The sequence below is a fragment of the Myodes glareolus genome, chromosome 18 (genome assembly GCF_982192425.1).
Source record: "Myodes glareolus chromosome 18, mMyoGla1.1, whole genome shotgun sequence".
Lineage (NCBI taxonomy): Eukaryota > Metazoa > Chordata > Mammalia > Rodentia > Cricetidae > Myodes > Myodes glareolus.
This window is the reverse complement of record NC_142043.1, coordinates 34,570,458-34,584,597: the sequence shown is the minus strand read 5'-3', so window position 1 is coordinate 34,584,597 and position 14,140 is coordinate 34,570,458. Positions and strand designations below refer to the sequence as shown.

The following is a 14,140-nucleotide window of genomic DNA, read 5'->3' as shown; positions in this document are numbered from 1 at the left end:
AAGTCTTATTTGAAGGAAAACCCCCTTAAATACTGAAATAACAGCTTCTGTTGGTTTTAGGATTAAATATTTACTTTTAAAAATTATTGAAATTTTTAAGAGACATTTTGTTCAGTTTATAAGGAATTCTGACTTTGGAAAAATGCTTTGCTTCTATATAAATGCTACTTAATAGTTATGAAGCAGTAATTCACATGGTGTAAAACTCAATTTTTTATTGGTTTTCATTTCGTTCATTTATTTACTTGCAGTGCTAGGAATGGAACTCAGAACCTCATGCACACTAGCTTAGTTAAGCCTACCACTGAGCTACACCCCGAGTTCTAAACTTCTTTAAATTTGTAAGTTCGTGATTTTGAGTACATTCACAGGTGTTTGGCCATCCCCTCTAGTTCCAGATGACATCATCAATGCTAGAAGAGTCCCTCTCCAGTTGGAGTCACAACCCATTTTGTCCTCCTCTTAGCCACTAGCAGCTGGCTTTCTGTCTGTGGACTTGACCCTCTGAACATCTCTGTAGGAGATTGCAGGAGTCTGGCTGCTCCCCGGTTGCTATGATCTTCCATCACATTCCAGTCCTCTCATCTCCAAATCTGAGTTACTGTGTTAGCATAAACTGAGGCTTATTTTGCTTTACCTTATGTTTGGTGTGATCTGAGAGGCCCACTGTGAATAACAAAGATGCTTCTCCCACCACCTAAGAAGTTACTTCTTGGGTTCCAGGGATTGTAGTCACAACATATGTTTGTGATTCCTTTTATTTCCTAGGGACCAGTCACTTTGTCTATATTCAAACTGGGCTTTTGTGTTAGCCTGGACTGACCTTCAGTTGCCAATCAGCCTTTCTTCACTCTAATTTTTAATTGGTCCTTTTACATATTTTATTTTTATTGATACTATTAATGATGATGAGTTTCATAGCCATGGTTTCTTTTAGTTCTTGTTACTTATTATAGATTATTTTAGTTCTAGTTACTTACTATAGATTATTTAATTATGTGTTTTAAGTCTACTGTTTTTGGTTTTTGCAAGAACAATATATATTGGCGACTTGGTTTTTTATTGTTGTTTTGGGTATATGTATATTTTTTCTTTTGAATTGTTTTAGTATTATTTTCTTATTGTAACTGAACATTTTAGCTGTAATAACTCTTTGAACCTGAACCAAGAAAAATTTTCATTCTTGTTGTTCTTACAGCTGTTACTTGTTTTATAACTACCGTCTTAAATAGATTCTTTATTGTGCATGAACTCTGAAGTATTTGCTAATTTAGCTAATTAGCTAGCTAGTAAGTGAACACATTTTCCCAAGTATCTCTGTGTACACATTGAGGCTTGGGTTGAGTACTCAGGTAGGCATTGACAGTTAGTTGTGCTTAGGTTCTTATGTGTGTGTTTGGTGCCGGAGGCTGAACCTTAGGGCCTCGTGTTTGCTAAGGAAACACTCAGCCACAGCCCAGCCTTAGCCTTCCGTTATTGCTTACACAGATTATCAAGGTTAGTCATCAGAATCCTTTCTGTGAATTTTCCTGAGCATGTGCAGTACTCTGGGCATCGTGCTTTAGATTCTGGAGAGTGCGTCGGGAATTGATAGCTCTTGGAGCATCTCGCTCTCTAGCTGTTTATGTGTTTGGCCAGTTTCGTTAGTCCATCTGATGTGTCAAGCACTTTTTCCTGATTGTGTTTGCAAATATCCCAGGAGACAAGCTACTGAGTGTTACTCAGCTCAAATAAAGAGAGCCCTGGGAACTCTGGGTTGCTTCTTTTGGTGATTTGTTGATTTATTAAGGGTTTTATTAGTTAGAGAAAGGTAGAGTATAAAAGGGCAAGTTAAGAGTCATAAAAACTGTTTTCCTACTAACATTCAGGCATTTCCTTCAGTAAAAGTACCTCAGAATTTTGCAAGTCTTTAGTTAATTTTCTGAGTTTTGGGACAGTCGTTGTTGTTGTTTTTGTTGTTGTTGTTGTTGTTGGTGGTGGTGGTGGTGTGTGTGTGTGTGTGTGTGTTTGTAATATTAAAGTTTCTTTGGCTAGGAGATTTTTACTTTATTGTGTCTTCTGAATGTCATCCTCAAATAGTATTTTAAATATCAAATAACAATGATATGCTTGTAACCTTAAATTGAAATATTGAAATTTTTTGTTATTTTAAAAGCTGATTTTTAAAACTCTTTATTTAAAAAAATTTATTACTTAACACTTGCAAGTAAAGAACATTACACACCAGAATTAAGCAGATCTAAAGATAATACAACTTAGTGAACTTCTATATAGTTAGAACATCATTCTGAAACTCCAAAGCTTCACATTGGGGTTTGCATTTTCACTGTTATCTATATATCTACATGTAGATATAAACACGTAATTTTTTAAATTGTTTACTTTTATTTTATGTGTGCTGGTGTTTTGTCTCATGTATGTCTGTGTGAGGATGTCAGAACTCCTGGAACTGAAGTTACAGATAGGTGTGAGCTGCAATGTGGGTGCTGGGAATTGAACCCTGGTCCTCTGGAAGAGCAACCAGTACTCTTAGCCACTGAGCCATCTCTCCAGCCCCTCATATATATTTTAATGCTTTTATCGACCAAAAAAAAAATCTAAGATAAAATTAGACCTAGAGAAGCTATTAGCTTTATATCCTCTTTTATAACTTGAATCCATTACCTCTGTGGTGATTTGAATGAGAATAACCCTAATAGGTGTGTACATTGAAAACTTGGTCGCTAGTTGGTGAAACTATTGGGGAAGGATTAGGATATGTGGAGCGGGTATTGGAAGAGGAGTGTCACTGGGGGGTGGGCTTTGAGAGTTCAGAAACCCACTCCATTTTCCCAGTTATTTCTCCTTGCCTCCTACTGCTCCAATGTCAGACCTTTTGCCTGTTGCCATCCTTCAGCCCTGATAATCATGAACTCTAATCCTCTGGAACCGTGAACCCTAAATTAAACATTTTCTTTTATTAGTTTGCCTTGGAGTGGTGTTTTGTCATGGAAATAGAAAAGTAACTAAACACCTGACTTATAGTGAAAGATACAGAACATGAAATCTTGCCCCTTTCAGTGTTCAGTGAATTAGCAATCTTCAGTCACAGTTTTATACAAGCCTTGCCACTGTCCTGTAGATCTTTTCCATCCGGCTTTTACATTTTTTATTTATTATCATTTTGTGTGTGCATGCATATGTGTGTGTGTGTATGTGTAAGTGTGTGTGTTTACTTTTATTCACTCACCTCTCAGCAGCTGTTTAGAGGGTTTCTGTCTATCCCTTGGCTCTCTTGGCTAATCCTGCAATGAATCCTGCTGGGGACTGAAGCCAGAGCTTTGTGCATGCCAGGCAAGCACTCTGCCATTGGACCCACACCTCTAGTCCTCTATGTTCTTGATAATGTCCTTTGATGCATGAAAGTTTCCATTCTGATGGACTTTATTCTTTCATTTTGTTTTGTACTCTTCATTGTTTTATTCAAGAAACACTGCTAAATCATTCCTCAGCTATTATGAAAATTTTCTTTAGTATTTTCTTTTAAAACTTTTATGATTGCAAATCTTTAGGGTAAATCTTTGACCTATTTTGAGTTAATTTACAATTGTTCCAATTATTGTTATTGTTTGGAGATGTACATGCCACAACACGTGTGTGGAAGTCAAAGGACAACTGTGGAGTTTAGATCTTTCAACCATCACATGGGATATCAAACTCAGGCTGCCAGGTTGACCCAGCAAGCTCCTAGTTCACTGGGCCATCTCACCAACCCTGATAATTGTTTTCGAGACAGAGTTGCACGATGTAATACTGGCTGGCCTAGAACTTGCTAGATAGCCCAGCTTGGCCTTGAACTCACAGAGATTCTATATTGACATTTAGAACAAATCTATTTATTGTAAAGTTTTATTTCCAGCTGAGCAGTGGTGGTGTACACCTTTAGTCCAAGAACTTATGAGGCAGAGGCAGGCGGATCTCTGTAGGCTCTAGGTGAGCCTGGACTATAGAGCAGTTTTAAGATAGCCAGGCCTACAGAGAAACTCTCTTTTGAAAAGCCAAAAATAAATATTTTCTGACCTTTTAAACAAATGATACTGGAAAACTCTGTATCCACTTAACTGCAGAGCAAAATTTGACCCTTACTTTATACTTCATATAAAATTGAATTCAAGGGCTGGCAAAATAGCTCAGTGAGTCAGGAGCTTGCTGGGCCAGTCTAACAATCTGGGTTTGATTCCCTAGGACCTTTGGAAAGGTGGAAAGAGAGAAGAGACTCCACGGAGTGGTTGTGGGCCTCCTACCATGGGAAAGCTGACTCATCTTTCTTGTTCCTGAGCCCTGTCTTTCTATGAATGTCCCCAGCACCCCTGTGTGGTGATGGAGTTCAAGATACTGTGTGTGTATGCACCCACACTATAGCAAACTGTTACAAAGCTATGAATGCTGTATTTCTAGTGAATTATTATTGCTGATTTTCCTATGACATTCCTGACCCTTCTGTTTCTTTTTCTTACAGGGTGAACTGCCACATGATCAAGATGTGGTAGAATATATCATGAATCAACCAAATGTTGTTCCACGAATCAATTCTCGGATTTTGACTGCTAAACGAGAGTATCTGGATCTAACAGCCAGCAGTAAGGAGCATTTCAGTAACGATTCCTAGCTTTTGAATTGTGCTTCACCTGCTTTTGTTAGATTATAATGCTAAGATGGTAGACCAAAATTGTGATACATGCTTCTGAACTCACAGAGATTTCCTTATAACAAAGACAAATTCTGGGGCTCAGTGGTTAAAAATGCTTGCTGCTTTTGCAGAAAACTGGGATGTGAGATCCAGCTCCCTCTGCTGGCCTCCAAAGGCACAGACACATACGTCCATGCAGTCAAAACACTCATACACATAAAATAAAAATAAATAAATCTTTAAAAAGAGTGAGAGAGAAAGAAAGGGAGGAGGTCTAGCCAGGAGCAGTATATTACATTATATCTGCAGCAGAAAGGCTACAATTGTGGAGGTGACTGTAGGAACTGGGACCTGGGTGGCACCCCCCAGAAGTTTAAGGTGTGATACGGGCCTTTGGGAGGAGTAGCACTTTATGGGCTGGGGTGGCGGGGGCAAGACAGTGCAGCTTGAGAAGCTTACAAGACAGTGATCTGAACACTGGAGACTTGACTGAGCCACAGGGATTGAATTCCTTTTTGACCTTCAGTTCAGTTTTAAGGACTCCAAGGTTGTTTCTGTCTTTTTAGCTTGTCGGAATTCCCCCCCCCCACACACACACACAAAATAACTCAGTGAAGTTCCTATCTCTTTGTGAAATGTGGGCTAATAGCCCTGAGGGGAATTTGATGTAACACTTTCCAGCCCTAAAGCCACCCAGCTCAACTGCTTCACATTTATACATGTGTAGGAAATGAGTCCTATGCAATTACATGGGAAAGAATGCAATTACATGGAAAAGAATTACAGGGGAGGAATCCCATTATCAAAGCGTAAACATTACAAACTCTGTGGACTATATGTAGGAAAAGAGTACAAATCTGAAAGTTCCTCAAGCCATCTCAGATGGGATGGCTAAGAAAAAAATGTCAGCTCTCATGAGTCCTGCAAATATAGTTCAAAAGACACATACTTGGTGACAGCAATGTTTCTCAGTGCCGTTTGAGACCGGGTCATTTACTTATGAGAGCTAAAGGCTTATGAGAAAAACTGCTTGCTCAACTGCAGAAAGATGGTGTCAGTCAAAAAGTAAGCTCATTGGGAGCAGTTCTGCAGCAGATGGCTACGCTGCATCCTAAGGACCTCTCTTGTGCCTTAAAGGGTTATGTTTAAGAGCTTCATTCAGACTGGCCAGGATATGGCTAGACAGACAGATGGTCATTAGAGTTAATGCTGTCTTGAAACCTAAACCCATCTTGGTGCCCTGGCACAAGGCAATCAGAATGCCCTGTGTGTCCCAGCAGAGGTGCGGCATCTTCTCCTCAGAAGCAGTCTTTGGGTTCAGATTTCATTGATCCTTTAATGAACAAAACCACTTGAATATCTCACGTGATTTGCGAGAGCCCACTGATGTTAAGTGGCCGTTCGAAGCCCACCAGTGAAAATTCTTTGCAGGCCTTTTACTGCCTTCTGCAGCTGCTGCTATCCCCATGCTCCTAACCCACCTGCCTGCCCCAAATCCTCCTCAGATGATAAATTCCAATTCCTATTCTCCAGGCGCTCCAGAAGGCTAGCGAACTCAAGACACAGTTTAGTCAAAATGGTAGTGTCTTTGAGGACCAGCAAGACAAACAAATCTTTAGGACTTGTCTGGAAACTCTTCTAGATCTGCTAAAGTATCCACCAAAGCCTATGAAAGAAAATCATCTAGTTTTTCACAAATGGTGTAAAACAAAGTCTAAAAGTCTAAAACTCCTAACGAAAAGGACCAAATAAAAAAGTATGACATTGGAAGAAAACTATCAAAGAGAAATCAGTGTCAAGCTGAGTAACTCCACTCGTGTCTCAGTGAAGAAGTTGAAGAAGATTGCACTGCTTCCATGGAGCCTCTTCAACAGTTGAACTCGCTGATTACTCAGTAACTGTATTTCAACACTGGAGTTACAGGGGTGTTTTCAGTACTGAGTATGCTGAATGCAGGACTTTGCATGTCAGGATGGAGACTGTCGCTAGGAGATTTATCAAACTGTATGCACAATGAAAATGCCTTTCTCTGAGCTCAAAAGAGTACCAGAATGTTCTTGAAAACGTCTCACAAGAGTTTAGGAAGATCAAGCAGTCCCGGTTACCATGAAGAATTATACAGATTTGAGTATCTTCAGAATAAACTGGTTCACATCAAAGATACTCAGGGAACTTAACTAACAGTAAGCACAGTCCTGGCACTAGAACTCTGCTTGAACCAAAATATGTGAAGTAACTTAAGCTTTTTTAAGATTCTAAAAGATGAAACTTAGCTTGTTGAAAGTTTCAGTACTAGTGAGCTTGAGTGACAGGTTCCCACTCCATTTTACTTCCTTGCATTTTGAAGCAGATTCCTACCCTCCCCCCCAACTTGTTTGTTAATAGAAGCAGGTTTTTTTGTTTTGCAGTTTTTTGTTTTGGGGGTTTTTGTTTTTTTCCTGTTTGTTTTATTTGTTTTAGATATTGGGAAGACTTTTCATTGAAAACTTGTGTTTGTCATTAGAGATGAGGTTTAGTATGCAGTGTCTACACTTAAGAGTTGTGTGTGTTTGAAACAAAACAGTAATGTGCAAAGAAAAATGCTTTTGGATAAACAAAATCCTATTTTCTGGCCTTTCTTAATACAAACTCTTTGCCTTAAGTTGTAAGATATTTAGACATTTACACAAAATACAAAAAATCAAAACACTGTTTTGGAGGGTTGAAAAGCAGAAGTATGTGAGCGTACAGATGGCTATGCACATTCATACATATGGACTGACTTGCTATACAGTGCTACTGTGGGTGTGAGCTGCCGCTCTCGGTCTCAGGTTAAATAGCTGATGATATTCCTCTAGGTTGTTGGTGTATTGTTTGTCTTTTTCTGTCCTATTGCTGTTTCTGTTATAGAAGACAAATGCATTTCTATCTCAACAGTGTGTCAGCTTTATTGATGTTGGACAAAAATGGATATGCTATAAAAATGAAACATCTATAGTTTGGGGGCAAAATTACAAAATTAAGTATGTAGATAACCTATTTATATACTACTGTAATGTATTTTTTGAAGACATTTGCAGAGAAACTATTACCTATATGAGATGTATTTTTCATCCTGAATATCAGGACTATAACAAGGAGCACACATATATTTAACCATAGCATCCTATGATTCATGAAACAGCACAAACTTTTATTTCATGGAGTTTATCTGTTGGTGCTGATTTAAACTATCATTTGTTTGATTATGTAGGAGCATAAGTTATGTGATCAAAAATAAAAGGATTTTGAGCTAATATTGATTCAGATTGTGTAGTCTTATGATAATTGTCTTGTCAAAATGCTTCTGGTTAAAAAGAGAAGCATTGTGTTTACAAGCCTGTTGAAGTGTTTGCTGAAATTTTGGTACTCTCTTTAATAAAGATGTTTGTCTCTAGAATCCCAACAAATAGATGAGTAAATAGGGATTATTTTTTTCTGGGTAAAACCTATGAACCATAAAAAAATATCCTGTGCCATTTAAGTGCGAAATATATGATGCCACTAGACGATAAGAATGGACCTGTATTGGCACCTTATAGCCACAGAGCACTAGCTAGTTCTTTGGTCCTCGTCCTCATTTAGAGTCAATACTGAGTAAGAACCCAACAAGTACATCAACTAGACTTACTCTGAAGCCCTAGGATACCTTTTTAAAATGTAGTAATTTCTGCTGGGCAGAGTAAAACATGGCTTTAGTGCTAGTCCTTGGGAAGCTGAGGAGGGGGATTACAAGTTTGGGTATAGACTGAATTTAGCCAGCCTGGAACTCACCATGTTAAAAGGAGTGGAGGCGGGGCAGGAATTGTTGAGCTATAATGCATATGCCATGAAACACAACCTGTGTTTTATTCTATCTCTTTTTTTGTTGTACAGATGAGTTCCACACTAGTTCAGAATGGAGTATAACAAAGGTTTATTTATTAGTGGGTAAACTCACAGGAAGAGTAGCGATCCGCAGCCCTCTGTGTGCTCTGGTAATTGGAACTGAATCCGGCAGTCAAGGGGCCCTCATATGCTTTACATCTGTCTCTATAGTACATGAGACCACGCCCAAAGTAGCCAGTATCTTAAATGCTATTGGTTGAAGGAGTTCCCCCAGCACTTTTTAATCATTCTAGCGTCTTATACTTGCTAAAAGGTATAGTGCTTTACCACTTGGCTACCTCTCCAGCCCCAATTTTATGTGTATGTGTGTTTGCCTTCATGTATGTATGTGTACTATCTACATGTGGATGTCTACAGAGGCCAGAAGATCCCCTGGAACTGGAGTTAGAAGTGATTGTGAGTCAGCATGTGGGTGGTGGGAATCAAACTCAGATCCTTTGGAAGAGCAGCCAGTGTTCTTAACCAACAGTATCTCTCTAGCACCATCAAATTCAGCTTTTTAAAATACATGATTTGGCCAGGCATGGTGGTGCACTCCTTTAATCCCAACACTTGGGAGGAAGAGGCAGGTGGATCTCTGTGAGTTCGAAGCCAACCTGGTCTACAGAGTGAATTCCAGGACAGGCAAAGAAACCCTGTCTCAACAAAACAAAAAAAAAACCAAAAATACATGATTTGATGTCTTTTGGTTTATTCTCAAAAGTTTTGTTGTTGTAACTATTGTCCAATACTGAGATTATCATCGCCCCTATATAAACTTTTTTCTCCATGTCGTTGCTCCATTTCCCCCTCCCTCATTCCTTTCTATCTATCTGCTTTCTGATTCTATGGATTTGCCTATTCAGGACATTCCGTAAAACTGGGAAGCCTTTGTGCATGGCTTCTCATTTATGTTTTAGCCTGTTCCTATAGTTCATCCATCTTGTAACATGTCAGTATTTTATTTCTCTTAGTTACTAAATATTCTGTTCCTTACTATCAGTCGATGGATATTTGGGTGTTCTCTACAACTTTAGCTTTTAAGAGCTGTGGTGTACCCTTGAGCAGTCTGTTCCAGACTCTCAGTGGCATTTCACCACACTTGGGAATAAGGTGAACTTCTCATCACTTGCCTGCTATGAGTCTTCCATAGGGACGAAAAGACATATGAAGCCTTTGTTGTTATAGATCAGTATAATGAAAATATACAAGCTTGTAATCATAGCTGCTTGGGAGGCTGAGGCAGAGAGATTACAAGTTTGAGACGTGCTTGGGCTACTTAATGAGTTCAAGGCTAACATAGGCAATTTAGTGAGACTCTGATTCAGAAAAAAAAAAGGTTATGGATTAGTTTAGCTATTAGTTGCTTGCCTAGCATATGCAAGGCCCAGAGTTCAATTCCTAGCACTGGGCAGGGGAGAGAGGGAAGAAAAGATAAACAAAAGTAAGATAGAGATCTAGAAAGTTCGGTGTAGCTCAGTTGATAAGAGTGCTAGCTTAGTGCGTACAAAGCACTAAGTTGAGTTCCCTAGCACCACAGAAATTTGGGTGTGAAGAACCTGTTGAGAAAGTGAACGGAGTAGTCCTTCCACAGGCCAGGTGTTACCTTCAGAAGTCAGTGTAGTCTCACAATGTGTTGTCCTGAGTCTTTGTTCTCTGTCTCTCTGTCTCTGTCTTTCTCTGTCTTTCTCTTTGTGTGTGTGTGTGTGTGTGTGATTGTGTGCTTAAGGGTCACATTATATAGCCCTAGCTAGAAGAGGACGTGCCACCTATAGACCAGGTTGGCCTTGAACTCAGAGTTGTCCCTGCCTCTGCCTTCCAAGTGCTAGTATTAAAGGTGTGCAGTACCACATAAGATTTCATTACTTTTAATTAAGCTGGAATGGTAGGCTGGTTGGGTATGGCAGTACATTCTGTAATTTCAGCTCTTAGGTAACAGAGACAAGAAGATTGAGAGTTAAGAAAAGGAAAAGAAAATACAAAATAAATAAATGTAAAATGTGAAAATTGTCTTTGGAGCAGCAGTGCTTAAAGAGCATGGCAGCAGCGCCATGGGTCAGGTTGTATTTCATTCTGTGCTACAGTGGCAGGTCTCCTGTCTGTCACTCGGCCAGGACAGGGCTCAGTGAAGAGCACTGTTATCCTGACTATCCTTCTCTGACCTTTGATGGCCTGGGACCTTTTTAAGAAGCCATTGTCCGATTTATATTGCTGTGACAAACTAACTACCTGAGAGTATCGACTTTAAGAGAGGAATGTTCTGTTTGTCCTTGGCATTCAGAGATTTGCTTCCATGACCAGTTGGCTCTGTTGTTTTAGAGCCAGGAACATGCAATGGGACAGCTCTGCTTTCCTATGGGGGCTGAGAAGCAAAAAGGCAGGTACCCGTATCCCTTCCAAGAGCAGCTTCCTCCTAGTAAGCAGCACCTAATTAATGTACTTTACTTGTATATTTTCTGCATCTTCTATTATGCTCAAAGCCGATTATCAATTGAATATTAATGGTAAATTGCATTGAGGTTTATCAATTATGCATCTGTTTAAATTTTTTCTTTTTTCCCCAGATAACTTTTTTGTGGATGATTTTGCCAGATTTTCTGCCTTGGACTCTAGGGGCAAGACTGCTGCTATAGCCAACAGTATGAACTATCTGACAAAGAAAGGTAAGACATCTGGACTTGTTTTGGATCCAACATATTTATTCTTTACTTAGTACTTGAAAATATAACCCCATCCTACTGTCCTGAGAAAAAAGATTCCATAATTCCTTTTATTAATTTTCTGTTACAATGCAAGTGTAGAAAATACATATTCAAAATGTAATTCTGTGTATATGTTTAAAAATGCAAATTGCAATTATTTTCTTTGTTTTATGTTTATCATTAAAATTGATAGGAAAAGCCCTTTATGGTTCAAAATGGAAAACATGTGAAAAGATTTTGCCTGATTCTTCAATAACTTCATAGTGTTAATTTTATTGTTGGCACTTACCGGATAAACTGGATTCTAGGAAGCCTTGTGTAATTCTCTGAAGTGATTTTCTACAATTGCTGCAGCTACACTCGTCTAAAGTGACTGTTTTCAGTGCAGACAGGTCCCCTCTGGTGGAGCTGGCATGGTTATCCTTCCAGAGTGGTTCTAGTAGTACTTGCTACTCCGGAAAGCCCTGGTTGTCATAAGGACAGCTCCCTTTACTCTGCTGCGATCCTCTCTCTGGATTCCCATGTCTGTATCCGTTTACAGATTAGTCCACTAGGTTTCTCTGAGACTTTGTAGTGAGGGTTCCTAAAGCAGAGCTTGAGCACGGTGGGAGCTAGAGCAGAAAGCCGCACAGCCTCGGAGCTGTGTGTGATCTGCTGATCTGTCTGATGGGCGTTCAATTATACAAATGACATTCTCTTTTCTTCTGCTCTTTTTTCTTTGCCTTTGTCCAGGAATGTCCTCCAAGGAAATCTATGGTAACTCAAAACTCTAGAATGATCCCTTCATTTTCATAACTAACTTATATGGTTTCAGGACCATTGTTATTCAGAATTTATTGACATTTCATTGTGATGTTTCTGAAACCTGTGGGTAACAGTAGAGTGTAGATAAACTGCATTAATATTTGCAGAGCTCTCAAAAAGTTGTCAATTATCATGATTAAATACTACATTGCATTGCCTGCATGTTTCATTGTATATGCTAACAGATCCCCAGACCACAGGACAATTAATCAATGCATGATCCTACTTTCTAATTAAGCTGCTTGGAAGATGGCTCTCCTTTACATTAGTAGAGAAGTTCCACTACCTTCTTGTTTTATATCGCTATCAAACCAGCCATTTTTTTATTTTTCTTTTTGCATGTTTTTCAGAAATTATTTGGCCTAATTTTAATGTTGAAACAAAGAATATCTTTTTGCCCCTTCTAGTCAGTTTGTTGTTTTTGTTTTTCTGCAGACGATTCCTTTATTAGGCCAGTGACTTTTTGGATTGTTGGGGATTTTGATAGCCCTTCTGGACGACAGTTATTATATGATGCCATTAAACATCAGGCAAGTTTCTCAGATTTCATTCTGGGAGGGGGATTATGGAGTGTTTTGTTTGTTTGTTTGTTTGTTTCTGAGGCTCCAATTGGCCTTGTGATCACCTCTGTGCTAATGTGGGTATTCTAGTGATTCTGATGCTTCTGGGTGTGTTGAGGGAAATGAGCATAGTGTCTTCCAAGGTTGTCAGCTCCTAAGAAAAGAGGTCACAGGCTACAGGGTCTAGCTTCACTCGAGTGAATAGATTCTTTAAGAGAAAACGTAATGAGATTCTCTGTGCAGGATTTTCTCGCATTATCTGTCCATGTCCTTGCTGCAGTGATCTTGCCATGTACTGCAACATCAAGAGAGGTCTCATGCCATCGTGGACATAAATAGATGCAGGCTCCCAGAAGAGTGTTCACATGGTTGCTCTAAATCAGCTTGTATATGTACATTAGGAGCTGACACATTGCAGTGCGGAGTGGTTGAGACGAAGTGGGTTCTTTGGGATAGTATTGCTGTCAGGATCAGATGTCAAGATCTTCCTGTTTCACTTTGCAGCTTCATCTAGAAGTTGCATTTCTCTTTGTGCCCCCTTCTAATCTAAGCCTTAAGAAGTCTGACTGAAATAAGAAAATATCCAGGAATTTTAATTTCACTGTGGTGCCAAGGGCTTTAACTGTTTGAGACACTGGATGGGATACTGTGGTCAGTTGAAGGTCGAGCCAGGTCTGTTCCTAATGATGGCTCACAGATGTACACACAGGGCTTTCTACTGTGAGTGGAGAAATTCCTCACATGGTTGCCCACTGGGAACACCAGGAAGGAGAGTTTAGCTCTTAAATATTGATTTTCATTGAGGTGAAGTACATATTCATATACTTGGTGTCACAAGCAAGTATGCCCTTCGTCTACCACCCAGATCAATAAATAATAATATCACTGATGGCCCACAGCCACTGTTCCCTCCTTCTTCTTGAATCATAAGATCTTAGGATGTATACTTGTATTTAGTTCCTTTACTCAACATTTTGTGAACTGACTTTTTAAATTTAAGTGATTTTTTAAAAAAAATTATTTTTTATGTAAATGAATATACATGCCTATATGTGTATACACACACACACACAGAGAGAGAGAGACACACAGACACACACACTACGTGCATGTCTGATGCCCAAGAAGGCCAAAGAGCGCATCAGAGCCCCCAGAACTGGAGTTATGGATAGTTGTGAGCTGTCATGGGGATGCTGGGAATCAAATGAGGGCTCTCTAAAAGAGCCGCAAGTGTTCTTAACAGCTGGGCCCTCTCTTTAGTGCCTGATCCCTTTTTTGTTTGTTTGTGGGTTTTTTGTTTTTTGCTATGTTTTAATTTATTTATTTATTTATGGAAAGAGGCACATACATAGCATGGTGCATAAGTGGAGGTCAGAAGTCAACTTATGGGAAAGTACTTTCTTTCCACTCTGAGTCATAGGGATTTATTGGTGGCAAGCACCTTTACTGGCTAAGCCTTCTCACTGGCCAGCTTACATTCTTGATAGAAGCCTTCTTTGGTTTTATGGTCCTCCATCTTT

General features: G+C 39.3%; 1 protein-coding gene and 1 pseudogene across 2 annotated transcripts in view; both read left to right on the top strand.

The window, feature by feature from the left end:
- The window catches only part of Uggt1 (UDP-glucose glycoprotein glucosyltransferase 1), a 128,151-nt gene that overhangs the window by 71,241 nt on the left and 42,770 nt on the right, over positions 1-14,140 (top strand). The window contains exons 19-22 of one of the 2 annotated variants that reach the window (XM_048430378.3): positions 4,499-4,619; positions 11,119-11,217; positions 11,989-12,012; positions 12,496-12,590. In XM_048430378.3, the coding sequence (XP_048286335.3) occupies positions 4,499-4,619; positions 11,119-11,217; positions 11,989-12,012; positions 12,496-12,590 (339 nt within the window). The remainder of the gene's footprint in view (positions 1-4,498; positions 4,620-11,118; positions 11,218-11,988; positions 12,013-12,495; positions 12,591-14,140) is intronic. The other variant, XM_048430379.3, reaches the window with a different exon arrangement.
- LOC125397951 (RNA polymerase II elongation factor ELL2 pseudogene) lies at positions 5,305-7,950 on the top strand (annotated as a pseudogene).